This window comes from Falco punctatus, assembly GCF_963210335.1.
Source record: "Falco punctatus genome assembly, chromosome: 5".
NCBI classification, from domain to species: domain Eukaryota; kingdom Metazoa; phylum Chordata; class Aves; order Falconiformes; family Falconidae; genus Falco; species Falco punctatus.
Genome location: NC_137584.1, coordinates 19,328,859 through 19,354,306, shown reverse-complemented (window position 1 = coordinate 19,354,306; position 25,448 = coordinate 19,328,859). Strand labels below are relative to the sequence as shown.

At 40.4% G+C, this 25,448-nt stretch overlaps 1 protein-coding gene across 2 annotated transcripts in view; it reads left to right on the top strand.

Moving 5' to 3' along the window:
• Positions 1–24,862, top strand: part of LRRC1 (leucine rich repeat containing 1) — a 111,236-nt gene extending 86,374 nt beyond the window's left edge. Inside the window, exons 13-18 of one of the 2 annotated variants that reach the window (XM_080388687.1) lie at positions 1,032–1,168; positions 13,571–13,774; positions 15,960–16,196; positions 18,077–18,166; positions 18,850–18,927; positions 20,666–24,862. In XM_080388687.1, coding sequence (XP_080244813.1) covers positions 1,032–1,168; positions 13,571–13,774; positions 15,960–16,196; positions 18,077–18,166; positions 18,850–18,927; positions 20,666–20,911 — 992 coding nt within the window. In that variant the 3' untranslated portion in view covers positions 20,912–24,862. Of the gene's footprint in view, positions 1–1,031; positions 1,169–3,042; positions 4,270–13,570; positions 13,775–15,959; positions 16,197–18,076; positions 18,167–18,849; positions 18,928–20,665 lie in introns of those variants that run through there. The other variant, XM_080388688.1, reaches the window with a different exon arrangement.
• Positions 24,863–25,448: the final 586 nt, after the last annotated feature.

Genomic DNA, 25,448 nt, shown 5'->3' with positions numbered 1-25,448 from the left:
TAAGTTGGGTTTACCTTTTATACTGGAACTTGCCTTGGGGTCAGGTGAAACCATAAACTCTTTCACTGTTGGCTGGGTTGCTGTTCTAGTAATTTCTGGATGTTTTTTTGTCCTCAAGCTTTTATAGCTATACATGAACATTCAAGGGGACTCATCTGAGCTAATACTTAAAACTTTTGCTGTAATCACTGAAGAGTAATGTATTCCATCCAAGAACAGACTTTTAAAGATAAATCATGTAGATTCTTCTCCACTGAGTACAAAGGGGGCCCGTTATGAAATTGCATGAGGATAAAAACTCAGCTGTAGATATCTGTATTGAAGGTATCCAAACTTACCTAGATTAATCCCAATGTTTCAATACTGTGCAGCTGGAGCAAATAGAAATCATTAAAACAGTCAAGTGTAGAAATGGCTCTGTTTTGTGTCAACTTCTGGATTTTAAGAATGCAAACTACATTAAGAATTAAAATAAGTAAACTAATTGACCCTTTTATATTTAGAGAAGAGTAGCTCAAGAAGAGTGACTGAGGTAGACTGACTTTCTCTAAAATACTAGAAATTAGATTTCCTCCTCTCCAAATGAATCTTGTGGCTTTAAGTGTATAAGGCTTGGAATTAAGACTGTTGGACATATATGCCTGGCAAAACTAGGATGAGGTCAGTAAAAGCAATAACCCTGTGTTACGGAATGCCATTTAAGGAACTGGCTAATGTCAGATGGCAACCATGATCCAGAAGAAAAGCATGTATAATGGCAAGTATACTAAATGATATAATCAGTACTCTTAAAACTGCCACAAACCTGAAACAGTCCAAGTACAGAAATTTCTCATTGTATACAGAAACTATTTATTGTGTGTACTTGACAACAGAAATTTATGCAAGATCTGTTCTCTATGAAAAAAGTAAAGTAGCTGATTGTAACTCTTGGATGAGTGATTGGTTGGCTGTTGCAGTTATTAACAATATAGCATGTTGATGTTTTAGACTTGCTGTGAATGTTCAGTTACGTTTTGCTGTTCTAACAGATAACCTACCCCGATGTGGTGCACTGGAGAGTTTGGTAAATGAAATGTCAGATGAAACATGGAATGAGCGGGCAGTGAATAGAGTCAGTGCGATTCGCTTCTTAGAAGATGAAAAAGATGAAGAGGATAATGAAATGGTATGTTTTCCAAGACTTTTGATACCTGCAGACACTGACTTTAATGCAAAAGTGTAATTTGTATCTGAGCTCTCTCGCTGTAAATATTTCAGCTGTGACTGCATGCTTATTGCACATGTTTGTAGCAGAAACTGTTCATTTTGACTGCCAAAACTTTTCATATTGACTTAAAATGCCTTTTAATATTATTTTTTTTCTGCCTTGAGTATAACTTCTGTGTTCTGATTGAGGACAGTCTTTGTTTTGCTTTGTTTTGCTGTGTCTGCTCAGGTTGTTTTCCTTCCAGAATCTTTCTCTGCATCTGTGAAGCTTTACTGCCTGAAAGTATATAGGGTCTACTTTAGGTTTCTAGCATGTGTCTCCATTAAGTTTGCCATTATTTGTGTCTCTAATTTCTATTGCCAACCTCTCCCCCCTCCCCTTTTTTTTTTTCTCCCCCCTCCCTTCACCATTAGCATCGAAACAACCATCATGTCCACAAACAGCAAGAATGTTGCTCATTAGTTTCCCACTTAAACAAAGGATGTGGGAACATCTGTCACTGTACTTATAAGACCTCTCCATTAAGTTGGGCTCTGCATGTTCTGAAGATCAAAACGCAAAGTGATCTTTAGCTTTACTAACTTCCATTAACAATTAAAACTTTGTAAAGATTAATAAGACTGCTTCAGGCAGATTTTCAGCTTGCTTCTCTGATGCTCTAAAAACTTGCTGGCGGTCCTCGTTAGAGCTCAGCTTGAGATACTTGAGGGAACTGCCTGGCTTGTAGCACACTAGTAACATGGTCTTACTTTATAATGCAAGTAGAAGAATTCTTAGTAGGGAAATAAACATTTATGTTTTCAAGTAAGGTTGTTGCTTAATCCAAAGCAGCAGAAACTAAATGTCTCTGGCAAGCATGGTTCATAGACTTAACTGATAACAGAGTTCAGAATGATGCTTCTTAACCACTTGCCAACCTGAGAATGTCTATACAATAACAAGGGCTCGTGTTAATGATAACTGCTTTCAGCCATATTACAGCCTGACTTGAGGCAAGAGCCTTTTTAGGGGAAAAAGAAGTTTACAATCCTACTGGGGAGGCAAGAAGGGCAGGTTTCCAAAGCAGTCTTGACCAATGCACCAATTTGTGGGTCATCAGTTCCACTGTGACTGGCACAGTTTACATGTATAGCGCTGAAAAGTAATTGCATGTATATATGTATTATACTGATATATATCTGTGCAATTATTCTTGTTCTGTTGGTCTCTGATCTGGATGCTCACTGGTGTTTTTGTGAATTTTGTTTTCATTGTAAAGGTTTCAGCACGGTGATGTTAGACATTCTCGTGTCTAAGATGGGAGAGAAATGCTCCCTTTTATTCTTTTCAAGATACTTGTTCTCAATTGACAAGAGAACCAAAGTGTGTGGTGTGGCTGGAAGGCATACAGGGCTCCACACAAACATGTAACTGAACCTGTAAAGAGATCTTGCGGGATTCCTTCAAAACCAGCTGAATGCTTTTGTTCAAAATGTGATCTTAAATCACTTGGATGTTTTTTGGGGACAAAAAAATAATTCCCAACTATATTTATAAAAGGATCTTCATAACTTGTAATTTTAATTCACTTGAGTGGCTTTCAGATTAGTAGGTCAAGAGATGAAAAAATTTGCTCCTAGACAGTTCTTAAAATCTCTTTCACTGTCTTCATAAACCAGCAACTATGAAAATAATGTTCAGCATAGAGCATCATAGTTTGAAAAGGAAAAGAGGGAAAAGAAATAAAAAGATTGATACCTAATATTTGGTATGTGAATGCTAAAGCCTTGAAAGTGTATGTTGTTTTTCAAAGAGATGAAGGCAAAACCACTTTTTACGCTGTTTATTTTTAGAGAACACTTCTAAGGCGAGCCACTCCACACCCTGGAGAATTAAAGAACATGAAAAAGACAGTGGAGAATTTACGGAATGATATGAATGCTGCTAAAGGACTGGATTCAAACAAAAACGAGGTCAATAATGCCATTGACAGAGTGACCACTTCTGTGTAGAGTTTCATCTCCAGGTTTTACCTCCTGTGTCTTCCCCTGCTGTTGAAATGTTCCTGTCATCTTCTGGGACCTCACTGAGCCCCTTTTTGTTTCAACCAGAACATGATTCATCGTCTCCATTTATGTGAAAAGTGCTGCCCAGTGGAAGAAAGTGCCTTATTTCATCCAGGCAGTGAATCAGTAATTTCCAAATCAATATTGTAATTTTAATAGTGCTAGGCTTTTTTAAGTATAATACACTACTGTATGCAGAATACAATATTTTTGTCTTAAACACAGGGGAAATAATGCTTTTCTTTTCCAGAGTGCTGGGATATCTTTTTCCCAGTGGCTGGATGTGCTGGTGAGAAATATAGTTTTGTGGAAAATTGATACACTTTTTTTATTTTTTTGGCAGCTCAGATGGTGTAAATTTTAAATTTTTGTATAGGACTTTCATAACAAGATGATGTATTTCATTTTTAAGAGAAAATTTATCTTGAGCGGTACATATTTTAGTATTTGTGGAAGAGAACAAGTTTCATGGACAACTGTATTCATTTGTTTGTACCACCCATTGTGCCTTACTGTGTCTTGTATGTTGTATTAGTCCTAAATATAGCAATTCTCAAGGAAAGTAAGTAGATTAAACCTTGGTCTCCTGTTTTAGATATGTATTTCTTTTCAGACAGTAATTTGTTGGGATTTTTACAGCAGAGGATTTTTGTTTATATCATGGGATTTTAGGTCGTGAAGCACAAATGTTAGTTTTGTTGTAAACAAAATTAAGATTAAAATGACCAAACTGCTATTGTTTATTACATAATGCACTCACACTTTAACTTAGTTGTAATGAAACATCTTGTTTTGGATGCAGCGTTGCGTTGCCGTCACTAGGAATTCATGCTTCCATTGATGTTTTTTTTAAATGTGCCATCTGTAAAATAACTTGAAAAACAGCACGATAACTTTCAAAAACACGGTATGAAACTAGTTTTATGTATTACACAAGAAAGCATGAGTCTTTGAAGTGCTTTGGTGGTTTTATATAAATACATAAAACTGTAATAAAAAAAATCTTTAAAAGCTTCAGTAGATTTATTGTATCACTAACCATAGCAATTAAAGCATGTATGAATTAATACTGGAATTTACTATCATTGTTACTGTGTTGCACTTCCAGTGGCCCAATGCTGATTTCAAGGTCTTATTAAATCTGTGAGTTCTGGTTTGTTTATAAAGGTAAGTATTAACTGACCTGAATTTGCTAAATAGCAATTTTGCAAAGGCTGATAAAGATTGCTTTTGGTGTCTCTGGGTTCTGCATGTGCCATGAGCTAACAAAGATCACTAACTTGTTTGGTGCAAGGACTTGAGCAGTCCGAGTTCAGAGTGAGGATTTGACATACTTTGTGTGAGCTAATGCAATGAACCTAAATTTGAACAAAATTAAAAACATGACACTTCATGTATGGCCAACCATGTCCTTTCTCCTGCTGAATACTTCTTCTAGTAAGTATTGGTTGTATGAGGGTTTCTGGGAAAGACCGGAAAGGAGGAGATCAGGGAATTCATAAAACCTTTGGCGTTAAAATTAATAACTGAGGTATTTGATAATTTTTGTAATTTAACTTTCTAAATTTTTATTTGAAGCTGTTACAAAAGGCACTGCTTTCTTTTTGATATTGAACAAGTAGGTATTGCGAGCCCTCTGCAGATATTCAAATCCAGCCTGGCAAAATACATGAAACTTTTATGATTTCTTATCATTCCAAAGATTCCTCATTTAAGCTTCCAGACATGGTCTCTTTGCAGTTGGTGCTGCAGGTCGATAGGTGTTAGGTTAGCTCGGGGGTAGTGCATTTCATTCTTCCCAGGGCAGAGTTCTCCTGGTTATTCTTGGTAAGCTACTGTTAGAATAAAACCAGAAAGAAAATGAGGTTTTGGCACAGCTGCCTCCAACTGTGGGCAGAATTTTCTTTTTAAAGTACTTACAGGGGTTGACACAACAGAAGTTTAAAAGTATAGAAAACACTGTACCCAGAGTTCAAGTAAACCTCAGCAAGCTCATGCGAGATGAAGACTATTTCCTAAAAAAGACAGACCAGAGCCAAAGGCAGCAAGACTCTGCTCTGGTGCCAGTTTTTCATTTGGAGGCTGTGGTTTGTTTCAGTTTTAGCATCTGCTCCGGATACAAACAGGAGAGCTCCATCAGCAAGATGAAATGAATGTGTAAAGGCTGGATTTGGGCCTTGCCTAACATGCCACCAGATTAAAATAATTAACCACCTCTGTGCACGTACTCCCTCCTGCTGAAGTCCAGACAAGATATGAATCTTGTTATAGCTTTGTGACAGGAGCTTTGTCACTAGGCAGTCGCTTTCTGTACACTCCAGCGGGCTTGTGGGGGCTGCGGCGCAGCCCAGGAGCTCGCCAGAAGGCAGGCTGTGTCGGCTTTGACATGAAGTAATTGGTCAGCAGACAATTTATTTTTATCTTTATTTTTATTTAATAGCGGAAGGAATATTGTTTTGGTTTCTCTGGCTGGGTGTTCCAGGCTTGTTGCCTTCACTGGGGACAGTTTCACATTCCTACACCCTAGCGCGGCTGGTCTCCTTGTGGTCATGTCAGATGGAGACAGGTGGTATGAATTGCTTAGTGAAGTTGTTTGCCTCCATTTCTAAAAGACAACAAATTGAGCTCGGGCTGGATGCCAACGGTTGCTTGATGAGAGGTTGGAGGAGCTGAAGTCCACCATCAGCCCATCCTGCTGCTATCCCCGAGGGAGTATTGGCGTTTCATGATTTTGACTGCCGCCTGTCTTCACATTGTGAAGCTGTCTAATGGAAGTCTGGATTTTTGTTACCTTTTTCGCTGGGTGTCTGGGGAGATCTGAAAGAGGAGTTGCATTTTTCAGTCTTCTGCACTAACACTGTATAGCCCTATGCTAATGTCTTTTGTTTCTGCTCTCTGGGTGAGGCGATTTGAGATCCTGCTCTGCTGCAGGTAGGTCAGCAGTACATACGTTCAGCATGGGGAGTTTGGGTCTGGCAATAAGCGCGTTTTTCCAGGCTAGTAAAATCTTGAGGTATGACAACAGCTGCTGGTGGTGTGGAATACTAGCAGTTGAAGTGTCATTTGTTTTCAGGGCTTGGAAAGATGCCTGGATACTCCCTGTGCAAACAGTGACAAGTGGCGACCCTCTTCCACAAATCCTAAATGTCTGGTTCACTGGAGCTTTATCATGAAAGTGACTTACATGTCATTCCACCTAATCGAACCTCAGCAGCCTAGACCCTAGCACTCCCTCTGATCTCTCGGAGGATCCATATGTGTGCCATTTTATAAAGTGGTTTAGGTACACTTGTCAATAAAGTTGTCAACAGTGTCAATAAAGTTCCAGGCAGTTTTAACAGTATTTTATAGCCAGAAAAAGCTGATGATGTTTGTTATGCTGAAGCAGTGTGTGTCCTTGAAAGCCTAAGTCCTCCTTTCACAGACTCTGGCTTTTTTCTTTTGCTGTTGCTTTGAGGGGCCTGAGTAGTGAATATATTTTGTAAGCATAACTTATATTTTCTCTGTAAACTGCTTTTTCAATTGCTTTGTGAGTCTTTTTGAGAGACTCGTTTAATGCAAGGAAAGAAACACTACAAAATCTGCACGCTGCTTATTAGCTATAAACAGGTAACTGGGGAAAACCAATTGATGGTGGTGGTGGAGTGGATTTAATATTAACCTGTCCATTACTGCATGCGAGTTCTCCTTACTGAAAGGCACAGTTCCATAGTTTTACAAGAATGGGGGCGGGGGGTGGGTGGGGTGGCGCTCTCCCAGTACCATTGTTAGTGTAGTCAGTGTAGCAACAGATTTTTTCCATCCTGTGTGTGTTGCTCCAGGCTTTTTCCACAGCGTTCATATAATTTATGTGTCAAGACTATTTTTCTGGCTTACGCTCCATATTTTTGATAATCAGCATACTGTGGGAAAGTGCATACTGGAAACGTGCGTACCGCTGTCCTTTCCAGCAAGTGCCTTGTTTGTGTCCAGGGACAGGCTGATCAGCCTGCTTGTCTGATATTGGTGCTTTACTAGTGCTGGGTGGACCGTTTTTAGCTGATTAGCTATTTAACAGATTTCACTACTTGCTGCTCATGAATTTCGCTTTTGAGGAGAGGAGTGACACCAGAATTATTTTTTTTTCCAAGTATATTCTTTAGTATATAAGTTGACCCTCTCCTGGTTCACTGTAAAGGTCTGCCTCCCACTGGGGCCGAGGCATACTATTTATCAGAAGCATCTAGACATTTTGTTAATGGGGAACGCACTGCCATTCTTTGCCTCGGCTCCAGGAAATAAAATTACTTTAGTTTTTCAGTTGCCTTGTAAAGACAGTTTCCCCTCTTTAGTTTTCATCAAACACACAAATCTGTTTCCATGCTTCAGTTGCTATCAGAGAAGATGACAAAAGCTGACTGGTCTTGGCTATCAATAATGTTTTGGGTGTTCCCTTCCTCCTGAACCAGTTGTGACATTTTCAGAGGGACAGTGCCATTCTGAAGTCAGGAATACAATCAGTATTCAACCAGCTTAATTTAAAAATCTCACTTTTTTCAAGAGGAAAAGCAGATACCTGGTTTGAGGACAGCTTTGTGAGCTCCTTTGCAGAAGCCGTCTTCTCTCCTGGTGGATGTTGGAGACACTGTGCGTTTTATCGCCTCTTGTACTGTTATTGTGGGAGCAGGGTGGCCAGTCCTGGGTTCTGCGGCGCAGAGGGCTTTGAGGAGCTCGGTTTGTATGGCTGGGCTGTGCCTCGGGCTAACTTCAGGAGCAAGGGTTCGTGGCAGCCTGATTTTGAATCTATAACTTGTTCAGGGTGTGCCTCTTAACACTGATGTTGTTAGTCTGTTAACACTGAGATCTTAAGAAGTAGATTATCTTTATACAGGGGAAGTCCTCTTCTGAAAAGTACAGCATCAGTGTTGTCTGGGGTAAGAACTCTGTGTTCCTCAGTGATGTTTTGGAGAAGGGATTTAGCAAATCTCCCCTGGCGTTATTACCGGGAAGCGGACACCTGATGTTCAGTAACCTTTGACACTTTTTCTCTTCATGGTCATCTGTTGCTGGAGAATGTTGTCTTCACTGAAATCTCTGGATGTGCAGCTGGAGGCATGGTGACAGCCATACCTAACCTGTTAGCAACACGCACTGCGGTAGACATGTTACTGACTCTGTTAACTTTCCTCAGAATCCGTGGATGCGCGCACACACACACACACAGAGCTTGCAAATGCCACCAAAGCATCAGCAGCTTGAATTTCGGTTTGTAAGCATCCCCAGAATAATGCAGAGATGAACTTAACTCTTCAAAGTTAGTTTTGTGTTGGACTAAAACTATCTTCTTTTGGTCCTGAAGCAAACTTGACCAAATTATTGGATGGTGCTACTGATAGAAATAATTTGATTCTCTGATCTCTCCCAATAATTTTCCAGTTTTACCCAAACCCAAGATCAAGGCTGCATGAAACCATTTTGAAGTAGTTCTTAGAAGATATGATTATCCTGTATTTCTGGAAGATTAAACAAGGCACTGCTTAATTATAAACATGAGTGAATGTCTGTTGTTTGTTGATGACATCGTGGACTTCTGCTAAGCAACTTCAAACCAAACCAAAATTTAAACTAACTAGCACAAGGAGTGATTGTTTGAATATTGCTGATAATTATTTTTTTTCCATTCAAAAGGGGAGAAAACTGCAACTTTGAAGAGCATTTGCATAGTGGATGTTTTTAGAATAACCTACAGCAATTATTTTTTTTTTTTTAATGGCTTCAGGAAATTAAAAAAGTCTCATCTGGCTGGTTAATACTTGAACACTGAAGTTTAGAATTAACTCATGTATCTACTGCTAGCAAGGTTTCCCTGTGGAAGGCTTGCTTCAGTAATCTGTTCAGGCAGCTTTTATGTTGCCTCTTCTACAGTTAAAGCATATTCAAGGGTGCCTTAGTTTCTGCAGCATTTCATTTAGCTTTCTTTCTTATTTCATGTGAATCGCACAAAGCTCTTTTAGAGACAGCCTTTTGTACTTTAAAAAGGGAGTGAGTCTGAAATAGTGTTCAGTTAGTGGAATATGTATGGTTATGTGTGTGTATATATATATATATATATAATTATGTATAGTATATAAAAAAAAGAGTGATTATGTTCCAGGAAATACATCTTTAAAGATATTTTCTTTCCTGTATTTGTTAAGCTATTTAAGCAAGTCTTTTTTTAAAATATAAAAATAGGCAAGAATGTGTGTTGGTAGTTTTGAGTTGAAATATAGTAGCAGGTGTATAACTATCAAAATATCAAAATAACTGAAAGAAAGCACTGGCTTCTACTTGCTGGTGACCAGGTTATTGCTGTAAGCAGGGTGTTTCATTGTCACTGTATGGTTTCGGTATGGTACTCCAGAAATGTGAGTGGTTTTCTTGTCCTGGCTTTTTATTGTTAAAGGTGGTCTGGATTCTTTTTCATTTGCCAGAATGATTTAGGGTGATATGTAGCATTTGCACACGTTTGTTGCCTGGAGGAAATTCATTGTCTAGAGGATTTATTAGTGAGATCTTATCAGAATAGACACCTTGTACTTTATGAGAACAATTTGTGCCCATAACGTACAGGGTTATGGCACAGAGGAATATTTATGTTCTGAAGAGACAGCCTTTGAAAACGTGAAAAACATGTTGAAAGGAGGTGAAATGGGAGCACACCTGACTTGCTGGTGAAATATTGAAGGGAAATCTTACTAATCAGTTAGGATCATTGCTAATGAAGGGAGATGAAAAATGTATTTCCATGGAACATAACTGATGAGGCTGATAAATAGTTTTTCCCTCCAGACAGCACTCCTGCATTTAAAAAAATCAGTGTTACACAGTCCTGTGAAGTTTCAAGTCCTGAATACTGAATTTGCCTTCTTTCTTTGTTTTATTCCAAATATTTTTTAAGAGAATATAAAGCTATGTGCCTCACTCGGTGTTTGCTACCAATGACTTAAACCAGTGACCTTTTTAATCTTTCTGGGACTCAGCTTCCCCATGTATATAACACAAGAAGAAACTTCCTACCTGGAAGCAGAAGAAACTACTTACCTGGGTAGTAAGAAGATCAATTGCCATCTGTAAAATTCTGTAAGACAAACTGATTTTTCTCTCTTAACATTAGGCTATTTGCCAGTAGCCACTTATGTCTTGAAGCATGGTTCTGTAGTATATAATATAATGAGAATGAACTAATAAATTACTGGAGGTTTTCTAAGATAACTTTATTTTTTGAGTACAAATCTACTATCTATTAGCTGAACTGTAGTAATTTCTGCCTTGAGGGGTGATGGAAGCTTATTACACATCTAACACAATTTTCATTAATACATCAGAGTAGTGATTTGGTTTTATTTTTTGGGAGAGAAAACAAGGTCCAGTAAAAAATCAGATCAAGTAGAGGCTTTGCATTAAAGCACAGCAAACAGACCTGCACCTTCCATCGCTTCCTTGTAGCAAACTCTGTGTGTGGCTGGCCTCACTAAGAACTTGCAGCGTTGTGTAGCACCTTGGCTACTCTTGGCTTTGTCCAAAAGGATGTGAAGAGCCGGGCATGGTAACAGCCTGGTGGTCGGTGGGCCTTGCAATAGCGTAACTGGTGTTCTCTGTTCCTCATATATTGCTACTGAACTCTGGATTAGAACTTCACTATCATCTTATTTCTGCTCCCTGCCCCACCCCCCCTCCCCCTCACGCCTTTTCTTCCACCAAAAAGGATGGAGCTGTAAAAAATAATTGAGGATTAAGATTTGTTTTCACAGTAACATTAGCCTGTGCTCACAGCAGCAGCATTCATTAGCTTTGGTTCTCCATTTTATTTTATGAAAGCAAAATCCACAGGGTGTTTTGCTTACAACAGGTGCGTGCAAACGTAGGCTAAAAGGTACTTCTGGTTGTTCCATTCAATCTTTTGCCATTGATATAACCGAACTGTGAAACTGCTTTCATTAAGGTAATGCCATCCCTGGCGTTGTATAGACCTAGTGAAAATGTGAACAGCTTTTACCCAGAATTGTCATTTTGTTTCTATTTAAAGTGCTGCAGATGAAGAATATTGAGACTAAAATCTCTTAGGTTACAGTAGGTGTGAAGCAGACACTGAATTTCCCTTATAGCTGTATGTCAGTGTGAGGAAAAGCTGTAGGAGAAGACGGGCAGGGAGCAGGAATGCCCTGCAGCTCTGCCTTCCCAGCTTGGCTGCGAGGGACTACAGGGATGTAAAATCTACTGACATCCTATAGGGATGTAAAATCTACTGATGGACATCAGCTTGCTCCTTGTGTACTGCGTATGGGAGGCTACCACAGCAGCTGAATGTATTCCTAAAATGGTGAAACAATTGTCAGCATAAGCTTAATTCAAAATCTTGTATCTGTTACCTTGAGAGAATAGCATTTTACTGACTTGCTTACAGAATTTGGCAGGCTGGGTTTGAGAAGCTGTTGTTTAGGATTAGGGATCAGGGTCAAACAAGCATGAGCTGTTCCCTTGGAAGAAATTAAATGCTTCACTGTACCTGTGTTTATTTTCAGAGTGAAATTGCTTTACGACTTCCTAATGAGCTTAAAAGTTGACAAGGATTTAAACTGTCTCTGGAAATACCCTAAACACTGGCAGGTGTCACCTTAGATATTCTGAAACAAACCCAGACCAAAGCAATAGCAAACAATTTCAGCTAGTGTGCTATTTACCTATCTGATTAGAACTGCTATCCAGCTAGTTGATATCCACAGGAAACAAAGCTTCTATTTAAGGGTGCCCTGTGTTTCCTTATTCAAGGCAAGCATAAAGAAACACGAGGAGATACCCTGCCTTGCATTTTGAATGGTCAGGAGGAACAGGAGCCACTACTGTGTCATGGTTGTTTGTGCTGCTTTTGCATTCAATTCACTGATGAATTAAGCTGGCAATCAGCTCAAGGGTCCTGGGTGATGTGGTTTAGAATATCCAGAAGCGTGGGCTATTTATCAGCAAACAGTGGTATTGCTGAGTGTCAGTGCAGTTCGAAATGTGGTTTAACAGCAATTTCCTATAGAGGCCAATCATACCTTCTACGTACAATGCAAATAATCCTTTGTTGGGATTATGCTCATATCAACACTTAAAGTCCTATAGTCTTTTTCAACGAGGGGCTGAGATACCGTCCTTGTCCATTTCCTAGTCTTTTCAGCCCTACTAAAACCAAAGCAAATGAGCTCCTTCTGCAGCTGAAGATGAATCAGTATGTCCAGCATGGACGGCCTTGTCCTATCTCCTTTTCTTTCTCAACCTTATATCTAATAGAGATGGTGACATCTGTGGTGCTGGTAACAGCAAGAAATCTATGTGTGTGTGTGTGTGTGATCATAACCATTCTTCGTTAAAAAGGACAAAAAGAGAGCTTAAAGAATTGTTAAATCTGAATCAAATACCTGTTTAAACAATATGAAAGTCACTGTGTGCTGCTGATTGCCCCACTGTAAGCTTGTTGATAATTTTTTTGTTAGTTTCTGTTCTCCATCTCTTTGCCTTGTTGGAGCATGTGCTATAATGTGTCTATATGGCATCAGGTTGCTTTCTGCTGTTGGATTTGTATCGCCGTAAGAAAATTTAAAGGCAAAATTAAGATAAAGCTTAAAAGAAATATAAAGATTACTTTGAAAAATTACTTTTGAAGTTCAGGGAAATTTAATTTCGTATATCTATTTAGACTCAACTTGTCATGTATGAACTTCTGTGTATGGAGAACAGAGGTTTTTGGATGTAAATCAGTAATGGATGTTTTGGGTAAAGGAGACTACAATCACTTTGAGAATCAGCAAACCTTAAAAGATCAGTATAGTGTTGCATTTTTTGTTGTGACCGTTCAGCAAATGGGACATTTAATTTAATGAATAATAAAAAGAGGGGGATGACTTGATTGGTTTTTCAACTCAGGTCACTAAAGGTCTAAGTGCTCTTATTTGTTTTCTTAATAGTACAGAGTATAACATTATTGAAGACTGTTGATCATTAATTCTTCTTTACGATGCTGAAGGTGGGCTTGGTTCCGTGCTCACTTAAGTCCCTGAAGGCTTCCACTAATTTCAACAGCCTTCGTTTGCTCTTTGTATCACCAGTCTTGCCCATTAACTGGCAAAGTGTCTCTGGGACTGAAGGTACCTCTCAAGGTAAAAAGGGGAAAACCAGTATTTACAAGATACTAAAATACCTTGCAGAACTTGCCAGACAATTTCTGCATATACATACTTCAATAACTTTCTTAAAATCTATTCATTGCCTTTTATTTTTTCTTTTCTTCTTTTTTTTGTCATCTCCCTCTCAGGACTCTATTAGGTGGCTTCCCAAGTCTCCTAAACTGTACAGTGGCCATAACTGGAGGTCCCAGGGCTCTGGCTGGGCCTCGTTGAAAGGAAAAGAAAGTCTTTATGGTGGTAACCTGTACAAATTCAGCTCTGCTAACGGAAAACGGAGGGAAGGAAGGATCAGTCCCGAACAAGAAGCAGAGGAACTGGAGGATCCTGATGATGTAGGTGGTCTCCTTGGGGTCAGGAGAGACAATGTTGTGTGTCCCATCAAGAAACTACGATCTGCTTGCAGTGCTATGCTCCTGAGTGCTTTGGGTCAGCAGGAGGCTGCACTGCCTGTACTTTCACGCCCTTGCTTGTGCAGAGGGTACAAAATCATGTTCAATATTGATTTGATTCCTTTACTTTGCTTGCAATTAAACAATCCATCCAACCCCCAAAAGTACAGTGCAACTTGCAGGTTAAGATGAGTAACCTGAGCAATGATGAGATACGTACTTTTTTTATTTTACTCCTGCTTGTATCCCCAGTTACCAGCATCCCTCCATCTCTTTCAGGTAAGCAGGCTGTTTGTTAGCAGTGCTTGAAGCTCGGTGTCTCCCAAGGACTGGATGGTAGAAAACTGAGGTTGCGGTGCTAGTCCACTGCATGTTTGGTTTTGGGTAGCTGTTCCAGGATGCTGACAACTGGAAACCCTGGATGCCGTGGTTTCTCTAGCCTGTGCCCACCAGGTGTCTGTCACCTGGAAGGCAGCTTGGCTGTCCTCTCAGTCATAGCCTTGGAAAAGGAGGTGGTGATTGCACTCTTACAGCCTTTCCCTTTCCTGGCATTGCTCACGTCTTTCCTCCAGATGCTTGCTGAGGGTTGAGGAGGAATTGGGGCTCCTGCTCCTCTTCCAGGACCTCTGCTGCCTTCCTACCCCCTGACTGCTGCTGAGTGCTCCCTCCTTCAGCCCCACTCTTAGCTCTTGCTCCAGCCCTGCTCCCCAGCCCCCATGGCATCCCAGCACTGCTGATGGGTCTGGGTTAGTCAGCCTGGTGCCGTGAAAGAGGAATCTCTCTCAAGAGAAGAAAGGTAATTAATGTTTTATGTGAGTTAAAGCTAAATAAATTCCCTTTTAAGTGAAAATAGGAAGTAATCATGCCTTGCTTGCTCTCCTTGGGGTTGGTGATGCTTCTTTCCATCCCAGCCAGAAAAGAGATTGTGGAAAAGCTCCGATACAGATTGAAAAATAGAGTGTCCGGTGGGGTTTCTGCACAGCTGTTCATGGTAATGCCACTGCTTTTTATTTCTGGTATTAAACTTCCAAGCTTATGAAGACATTTATAGGGTTTATTTTCAAAGGTGTTGACCTTTATTTGTTGCGCTGTTTTACTGCCAACAGAAGATACAAGGATTATGGTCATATGAAGACCTGATTCAACCTTATGTATCAAATTAAGGAGTAAAAATCAGCTAAATATAAATAAAGCATCCATAAAATGTGAACAGAATTTGGACGTCATGGCTGAATCTCATTTAACTGCTTTGCCACGCATAACTGATAAGTGGAAAACATGGTGTTTTGCAGTCGAACTCAACTGAAGCCTTAATTGTTTGGTGGATGTGTTTTACTTGTTTTTTTTTTTTCTATTTTCAAGGTTTAAGCATAGGGTGACATTGTCATTTCCTTCCTGCATCTCAGAGTAGGTACAGTTTAGAGCCAGACTTCAAAGCAAGCTTCGGGATGACTCACCTTTGAGACTCTGATTCCAGTGGACCCCTAAATCACTAAGTGTGCAGGTCTCCACTTGCTGCTCTTTGCAGCTAAATAAATTCCGTCCAATTATTTAAACAAGATCTTCTTAGAGACATAGATGCAAGCTAGGGCCTTGGCTTTCCTCTGACACCTGTGCTCCCAAAACCAGAATATCAGCATTGAGTAACTGAGAAATGTGTTTTTTTCTGTATGGGAAGCTCTTTCCTTTGCCTCATGTGTGGTTCCTTGCCCTGGGACAGTGGATTCAGTGCTATTGAGCTGCCAGAGGCTGCCCAAAATAGTCTCCTCCTCATGCTTCATCCTCTCAATAGGGCATTGCAGGATTTATTTGGGTATACGTGTGTTGCATATGTGCTTATATGTGCCAGGGGATCTAGTGAAAGGCTGCATGGATCCCAGTGCTCTCCCTGTTCCTGCGATTTCCACTCCCATGTTGAGGGAAAACCATTCCCAGAGAAATAATGGTCAAACAAAGATACTTGTACATTTGCTTTAAAGTTGCGGTTTTATCTTCAGTGAAACAAATCTGAATGTACGGCAATGTGATACAGAGGATCAAACCGAATTTACCATGGGTAGTGTCTGGGTATCAGGTGCATATTCTCCTTGCTGTTGCCGTGTTTACCTTTTTTATCTTTAACCCCCAGGAACCTATTTCCAAGTTTTCTGGCAGCCTTTTTGATACCGATGATAGCATGAGAGATCAAAGGAATACCAGAATGGCTCCTCAAGAAAAGCACAAGTTGGCGATGAAAGGGAAGACTCTTCCAGGGGCTAACACTAAGGTGCAGCCACCCATCTCGGCAGCAGGCACCTTCCCTGGGGAGAGCGGACAGATCCCAGAGGAATCAAGGGTGCTGGATGCACCTGAGCCCCCACTGAAGGTATTGTACTGCTGCATGGGCTGGGCTTGCTGATGCGGGGGGGACCACGTGTGTGTGTAAGTCCGTGTGTCCATGGGAAAGTCTGCTGCTTGTGTGAGGCAGTTTATAAAACATGCAAAGAAGGGGGGACGTTGCATGTCAGATGTCATGAGACTTACCATTCACTGAGAGTGTAAGCTTGCTCCCACTGGCTTATATGGAAAAAAAGTTTTCCATTAAAAAAACCGAACAGCTTTCATTGTGCCCATTCAATACTGTCTCGTTTTATATATCCAGCTTCGGTATTTTAAGGTCAAGCCACGGGTGTGTGCAGGTGGGCACTCAGCTAAGCCTTCATTTAGTCCATGGTTTAGGAGCAGTGGCATGACCTTACCCTGAGGGCATGAGAAAGCCTCTGTCCCGTGAAAAGAGGTGCGAATGTTCAAGTGAAAATTTATCAGTGAGAACTACAAGATTTGGGCTGAATTTATGGAGAAAACTATCCTCTGAACTCAATGGATCTGTCCTATCTTGGCATGCTTTGGCATACATGAGGAGGGAATACTTTATGGGTTGGCTCCCAGGAGTGTCTCGGTACAGATCAAACCTCTGCTGACTGCCTGCGGGTCAGAATTTTGCTGCGTCCCCAGGGTCGTGGGATGCAGCACTGGGAAAGGCGGCTCGCCCAGTATGGCACCCGTGCTGGGACCCGTCACCAAAGCACTGCTGGTGATCACGGGCTTGTGAAGTCTCAAGCGTGCAGGTAATGCTAAGTCTAAGCAACATTTGTTAGGGTGATTTTCATTTGATTCATACAGTATTTTCATACCTTTTTAGGAATTAGAAATTTCATGTGAGTATGTTATATGTGCAAGAGTAACTGCATGCATTTGTTAAATTTTAAAGCGCAGCTGTGTTGAAATGTTCTGAATTATAAAATTTAACAAGATATTCAAGCCTGAACTGTCTTAGCGATATGAAGCAAATCAATGAAGATAAGAGCATTTTACTAATGCAGGAAGGTGAAATGCAATTTTCTTTCAGATTCCACGACACTATGTCAAGGTGTTCTTTAAATTTAAAGTGATTCTTGGTTTAGCAATTAGCAAATAATTATTTACTAATAAGCACGCTATATACTAAATAAGGAAATAACCCCAATAACTGAGGGGGGGAAACTCTTAAATGAAAGCTGTCTTTGGAACTTGAAACTAATTTTATTTGGCCTTTGTTGTGAATCCTGTAAATTCAGAAAATGATCTAACATTTTGTACTAAATTTTTGCCGATACCAGCAGGATGAGAACAGACTAGATTAATTACAAATTATGCTGCTTTTTTAAAAGCTTCCTGATATTTTTACATTTAAGTCAGTGGTTAGAGTACTGTCAAATCTTTTGACGGAGTTAACAGATACATACCAAAAGTCAGTTAAAAGAAAAAAAACCCAACCTGTAATAGTGCTCAAATCCAGTTATCTGCTCTCAAAAGAGGTGAGAGTAAGCAAATCAGGCTGTAGATGAGGTTCCAAAGCAAAGGTTTTTCATAAACTTATTAAAACCCACTTATTTGTCATTTCTGTATGCTGGTGGTGTTGCCGTTGTGAATACTTGGTAAATCGGTGGGCTTTATGAAGCAACTGGTTTGGTCAGCAACCTTACAAAGAGCCTTATATGGTTTTGGCATGACTGTAAACCCTGGAGAAATGATTCATTCTTGGTGTTATTGAAGAGTAGAGGCTAGTCTTGCATGTGCCGGTGTTGAAGCATAGCACCGTTTTTCTTTGGCTGAACTCTACAGGGCCAAAACTGCCAGAGTTCAGATAGATTTTCATTGCTCGTGTAATTAATAGGCAATGTTTTTGATTAATAAGGCCACTTACCCATTATAATTCTTTTCCAGGTAACCATTACTGTGTGCAGTCAAATGGGGAGTCTTGGTATTAGCATTGCTGGTGGAAAGGGCTCATCTCCATGTAAAGACAATAATGAGGTGCATTTCGTTACTCAAAATGTATCTATTAATTGTTAGAAAGAAACCGATGAGCAGTTCTTTGAAGCTGTTGTGTTTTGTTGATTTCTTTCTGAGGTTGTCCTCAATGTAACATCACTGTTTTTGTAATAAGGCTAACAAGGGTAAACATGGGTAACATTTCCCAAAGTAGAAGCTGGCAGTAGATTTTGATGGGGAACTTCCTGGAGGGATGATTTTGAAGACAAGACCCGATGTAAGCAAGTGGTTTTCCAATGACAACCTGATGTCTGAAGCACCGTTGGCTGGTTTCCTTTTTCTACTTCAATTTGGGGTCACTCCCTTGGCAATCCACATGCTTCTCCCATCACATTTGCTCATTCCCAGGAGCTAACTTGATTTGAGAGAAGTATTTCTCACATCTTCTTACTTCATTATCATTTAAATAAATCTTTGTTTCCCAGTCTGTCCCCCAGGGCACAGTGTAAACAATTAATGACTTCTGTTCATTGTTGTTTGTGTCAGCCATGGAGGCTTTTTTTTTTTTTTATTGTTGCTAATGTGCGAAGACATTTAGCTTTTATTTCAATGGAGGCAGAAGAACAACAAGCTTTGAAAATTAATTACTTCCTGTTTGCTTTTTACATTTAAAACCATGGAAGAAACCCTGTCAGATCTGAAACACCTCTTTTGTGTTATCACAGGGGATGGTGATCCCACGGGTGCTGAAAGATGGTTCTGCAGACCTGGCTGGAGTGCAAGCAGGAGACAGAGTGGCAGAGGTAGAGGGGTTGTTTGTCAGTGATGTGGGTGTGTTCCCTTGTTGTTGTCTTTAAATGAAATTGCTCGGAGTTGGGGAATTTGAGACCTAGATCTAGACTTCCCAAACTGCATTATAAAGAAATTATAATGACATTATATTGTTGTATTCCTCCTTCTTATATTCTGGTTTTCAGATCTTTATGTTCAAGGTGCTTAACAAAATATTACTAGCTAGTTCCGAAAAGAGAATAATGGTCTTAGTAAGCAGTGTTGTGAGCACAAATGCAGTTGTACTTTGTCCAAGAAGCTTTCTTATAACACTGCATTAGATCTACTAGATGTTTATTGCAGTTGTTACAAAGAAATATGAACTAGATGAACTTGTTTCTCCGAGGTAATTTTTGGTTGGGAGAGAACAGCTCCAAGTAACTCCCCTGATGGAGGCTTACAGTGCAAATGCCAAGGGATAAATCTCTCTTAGGCTGCTCCACCTCAAGCTTCATCTTTCACTCTCTTGAGCCTCAGAGGTTCCCAAGAGCAGTGGTGATCATGTACGATTTTGTGATACATATTTTTGACCGATTGTTTGGTTTCTACTTGCCGAGAAAGGTAGAGATGGAGAAGAGCCTCTACAAAATGACTTCCAGTCGAAACTGGTCCATAATTTTTTCCAGCTCTTGTTCTCTTAAACTGTCATTTGTACTTGCTTAAGTTAATGTTTTTTACTCCAGTATACTCTGTGTTGAGTCAAGGTGGGATGGAGCAAGCAATAATTTGTGTCTGTTAGATTTCCAGGAATAAGGATACAACCTATATCAACCAAAGACAAATGGGTGATAGTTTTACAAAATTAGTAGATTTATGCTACAGACCTTAGTAATAGAGGATTGTGTTCCACAATGCATGTATGGAAGTTAGTTCAACATTTTTAAAAGGTTTAATGATGGATAAAATTCTGTATCATTTTACCTTTTTTCTTTTATGAAAGGACTATCCTTATCTAGTTTTTGTATTTTAACAGATGTGAGAGAATTTAAATAATTCTTTATGTATTTCACATTATCAGATCATTAGGGAAATTAATCAGGATTTTTAGTTGCTGCACCTTTAACTTCTGAGCAGAGTTTCTATTAAAGTCAATACCTTAAAAATCACCCACTTAGCTTCATGGAGGAACCTGGACAATCATTCATTATTTGTAATTCATAATTGGGGCTATTAGAAATATATTAGCTACTAATGTCTGTTCATTTTAGAAATAGTGAAACAAGTAAGAAAGAGAAGAAATTTCTGCTCCATACTGTTCTGTCCTGCTGTTGTTATGCTGCAAATACTTATGATTTCTCAGTCTCCCACAAGATGGCAGAATCATTCATCTATTTAAAGAATGTAGAATAATATTTTCTGCTTTTTGTATGTGTGGGAGATGAGAAGGAATGAATGTGTTCACGTGTGCTATAGAAGTCCTGATTTTTTGACCACAGGACTAATATGTGTACAAATAACCAGCATTTTCCTCTTGATGCTCTGTTACAACTTCTTATTCTTGAACTGACCCTTTCAACAGGTCAAGTGTACAGCGTGTTCATCAAAAATGGGGAACAGCAAGGACTGCAATGCAATTTTACTTGCTTTTGTTGTGCAGCCATATGTAGTGACAGGGCAGGTATTTGTATACTAACCTTAGGGGAAGGGACCTGTTCTTCTTAAACAGCATTCAGAATAAAAATATGCCTTTCTGCTGGTTTGTTTTTAAAGGCATCCCTTGTTTTGGAACCCAACGCCCTTGATGCTGGTCCTACTGAAGCTTCACCCAAGGGCAGCCCCTTCCCGACAGTGAACCACGTCATAACAGTAAGTAAGGTGGCCCCAGTGAGTAACAACACATCATTCTCAGCGAAGCACTCTGTGTTGTCTGTCATTGATGCTAGTAAGGATGGTAAAGGCTGGCACAAAACTTGTGAGTGGCTGTGTAAGAGGAGCACATATCCCAAAGATCAGTGACCCCACCGTGCGCTTACTTGGCTGTCACTGCAGTTGGGAAGCGGCAGCTGGGATGTGGCTTCTGGAGGAGCTCAGCTCCTGGATAAGCACCAGTGTAGCAAGCATAGCAGGCCAGAGTTTTTGAAACACTCTGGTCTGGGAGCTTTAAGGGTGGTGCCCATTCTCTCCAGTTTGATTGTTTATGCTGATGTCTGGACTGCCTCTCTAGCTAATGGAAGGAGCAGTATCTCCAGGGTGCCTCTTTTAGGATGGGGAGGTTGAGCTGCTACCTGGCAGTGACCATTTTTATCTTTTGACTCGAGGGGGAACTTGCGTGACAGGCTGAGACTGCACGTCCATATTTCAGGTGACTGATGTTGGAGGAGATTAAGCCTACCACACGTCACAGAAGGAGATGGCTGAGCTTACAGGGTGGCTTTTAGAAATCTGATCCACTTTTGTGAACTCCTCTAAAAATTTCAACTCTGCAGACCTACCCCAATCATGGTCATCTACCTGTACACCTGAAATTATGTCTTCACTAGGAAGATACAATAAGATCAGGGTATCTGAATGATTAAGGTCAAAAAACACCCTATTTGTGTTAAGCCTGAAGTACCAGGAAGCAGCAACAGTTTCTCCTACAGCAAATGCCAAGAAGTGTTTGATTTCCCTCCTTCCAGCCCCTTTTTATCCTTTTCCAGGTATACCATTCACAACTCAGCTAATGGCAAAAAGTGAAAGTTCATCTATTATACAAAAGACTATAATCAAAGACTGCATTCAATTTTTATTAACCATTCACATTTTAAAAAATAAGGTGATTTGTTAGTTGACCGAAAAATAAGCGATCAGACCATGCAAATCTGGTTTCCTCTGGTTTTCTATGCAGTTTACTATTTAAGAAAGGTTGAGCTGCAGCTTTTGTCTATGAGGTGGACTAACAAAGGTTTCCTCTTCTATTCAGTTGCTTAACTTATTTTGAGGCCTCTGGTCTCCAGCATCATCCTGTGAAACATTTAAACTGTTCTATTTTCCAACTGAAAACACTTCCATCATTTTTTTTTTTTGTCCGTCTGTACTTGGTAGCAGTTTCTTATGGTCTTAACTCACCTTGCAGGAAGCATGAGGCTTCCTGTTAGAGGAACTGCTGTTGAAAGGCTTGATTCACACATTGCTACTGACCTGGATCTGTTGCAGTAGTATCTGACTTTTAGTGTTTTCAGCCAAAAAGAGGAAATGACCACTTTTTATGTTCTATGCCTCCCTTTAAAGTTTTTCATCTGCAAGGGGAGCAGGAGGCAGATTAGATAAAGCTACTTACCTTAGAGCACCGTGCACAGGGAGAGTCAACTGGCTGAGCATGTTTCACGTGTCAAAAGTAACCAGCGTGCAAATTCTTTTGTGGATAAACATTTGTATTTATGGATTTGTTTCTTTTTAAAATCAGAATCTTTGTGCTGTAGCAAATTGTGTATGTTATTGTCTTTAATGCAGGCCAGCATTCATCAGTCTTAGGGATTACAGGCTTTTGAGGAGTATCCTGCTGACTTGGGAACTGGTCAGTATCTCATCTGCTCTTGCTCTGGATTTACTCTGGTGAAGTTCCTCTTATTCCTCAGTAACTGTCTTATATGAAAAATGCTTACAGCCTAACTTCTTATGGAGGACATGCTGTGCACGTTGAGATAAGCAGATGGCAGTAGGACCTTAATGCAGAATCATCATCTTTGCTAGGAATCTAGGAAGGTCTGTTTCCATCATATTTCTGACTAGGTTTCAAGAGGAGGTGAGTACATCTACATCAAGGGAGGGAAGGAGAGAAGCACGGTGGCAAAGAAGCCAAAGGCTCGCTCCTTTTATTCTTCCTGCAAAAACTGAATTGTGTGCTGGATGGTCCCGTCTTCCTTCTCCCTCTCTTCCATGTCATCACTGCTTCCTGCATTTCAGCAAGGACTTTCTTCACCTATTTATTTTTATTGAATTTTGAATAAACCTCCTCTTTGCGTATGCAATCTGTAATTAATATGTGTCTCTTACTTGCTAGCTGTAGCCCTTTGGCCATCTCTTGCCATTGCCCATTGCGTCTCCAAACGTGGTGCTCTGACATTACAGAGGGCGATGCTGCTACCAGATTCAGGTGCCCTCTCTGTTCTCTATGGGCCTGGTTGCTCTCACTTCTTCTGAAAGGCTCATTTGAATTGTTAACTCATCCAGCCAAACTCAATTTTAAATCCTTTGTGCCAGCTTTAAGATTTCATGACCAATAATTAATTGGACAAACAATGAAAAGTGTTTTCACTCTGAGTCATTGTTTTGCAAAGGAAAAATGAGAATTGCCCTTGTTTTTAATTATGGTAGAATATTTTATTGAAATGTAGAGGCCACAGAACTTTAATTACAATTAGGTACTTTTTTTTACATTCCATATTTTATAGATTTGTCTCAGTTATGCTAATCAAACCTAAAAATATGGAATCTGTTTATTTTACTTTGTTTAATACATATATAACAAAATAAAAATATTCTAATTGAACTTAAACAGAGTCTTTGGATTTTGAAATGGTAATCTTAGAATAAGATTATCTATGTAAAGAGTGCATGAAAGTATAACAGGTTAGAGCCACAACTGATACAGCTATCTACATGCAGACTGTGTGTAAAATATTGCATGTTTAACTACAGGGGGAAAAAAATAATCAGGGATACAAACATTACCAATAGTGCCACGTGCTGACTTTAACAGAAGGAATTTTAACTTGGATTCTGGCATCTTTATTTCCAGTTCTCTATTTTTCTGTCTTCTGCCCTCTGCTCCTTATTTCCTACTCATCTTCTCAAACATAGAACCAACTCTGCACAATCCTTCCCCATCAAAAATATCTTTGTTAAAGCTCTGAATAAAATTCCTAAAAGATTTTGTCTGACTGAATGGAGAATGTTGACAGGTTTCAGCATCTCCTGTCACTTCATGATATGCATCATCATGTCATCTTCTTTGACCCATTTTTGGGTCTATCAACATCATAAGGATATTAGAATCCTTGTAAATAATATAAAATCTCTTAAATATTTTAATCTAGTATTTAACTTTATTTCTTACTGTATTATTTTCTTTAATTGTATGCCTTTGCCCTGGCAATTTCCTCAATTAGGTTTTTTTTATATAGTTCATCAGGTGTATGAGTCTCACTTATATCGAGGATTTTCAGAGACATTTGAAGTAGGATTTGTTATTAAAAATGATTATGTAAAAGAATAGTATTGGAAAAATATGAAGAACTACTTCAAGCTAAAAAAGTCAATTGTTTTGATTGCTCTGTTACAAGTGCAGAGATACAGAATCACAGAATGGTGAGGGTTGGAAGAGACCTCTGGAGATCTTATAGTCCAACCCCCTGCTAAAGCAGGTTGCACAGAGCAGGTTGCACAGGATGGTGTCCAGATGGGTTTTGAATGTCTCCACAGAAGAAGATTCCACAGCCCCTCTGGGCAGCCTGTTCCAGTGCTCTGTCACCCTCAAAGGAAAGAAGTTTTTTTCCTCATATCCAGATGGAACTTCTTGTGTTGCAGTTTGTGCCCGTTGCCCCTTGTCCAGTCGCTGGGCACCACTGAAGAGAGCCTGGCCCCGTCCTCTTAACACTCACCCTTAAGACACTTGTTCAGTACACTTGATCAATAAGATCCCTTGTCATTCTTTGCTTCTCCAGGCTGAACAGGCCCAGCTCTCTCAGCTTTTCCTTGTAAGGAAGATGCTCCAGTCCCCTAAGCATCTTCATAGCCCTCTGCTGGGCCCTCTCCAGCAATTCCCTGTCTCTCTTGAACTGGGCAGCCCAGCACTGGCCACAGCACCCCAGATGCGGCCTCACCAGGGCAGAGCAGAGGGGCAGGATCACCTCCCTCCACCTGCTGGCCACCCCAGCGTCCCATTGGCCGCCTTGGCCACCAGGGCACACTGCTGGCTCATGGCCACCTTGCAGAGCTGCCTTCCAGCAGGCCAGCCCCAGCCTGTACTGGTGCGTGGGGTTATTCCTGCCCAGGGGCAGGACCCTACAGTTGCCTTTGCTGAACTCCATGAGGTCCCTCTCTGCCCAGCTCCCCAGCTTGTCCAGGTCTTGCTGAATGGCAGCGCAGCCTGCTGGGGTCTCAGCCACTGCTCCCAGTTCTGTATCACCAGCAAACGTGCTGAGGGGACACTGTCCCTTCATCCAGGTCGCTGATGAACAAGTTGACAGGACTGGACCCAGTACTGACCCCTGGGGAACACCGCGAGCTACAGGCCTCCAGTTAGACTCTGTGCTGCTGATCACAGCCCTCTGAGCTCTGCCGTTCTGCCAGTTCTCAATGCACCTCGCTGTCCACACATCTCACCCACACTTCCTGAGCTTATTATCAGGTTGGTCAGGCATGATTTCTCTTTGGTGAATCCATGCTGGCTACTCCCGATAAGCTTTTTTTCCTCCACATGCTTGGAGATGACCTCCAGGATGAGCTGTTCCACCACCTTTCCAGGGATGGAGGTGAGGCTGACTGGCCTGTAGTTTCCTGGGTCCTTCTT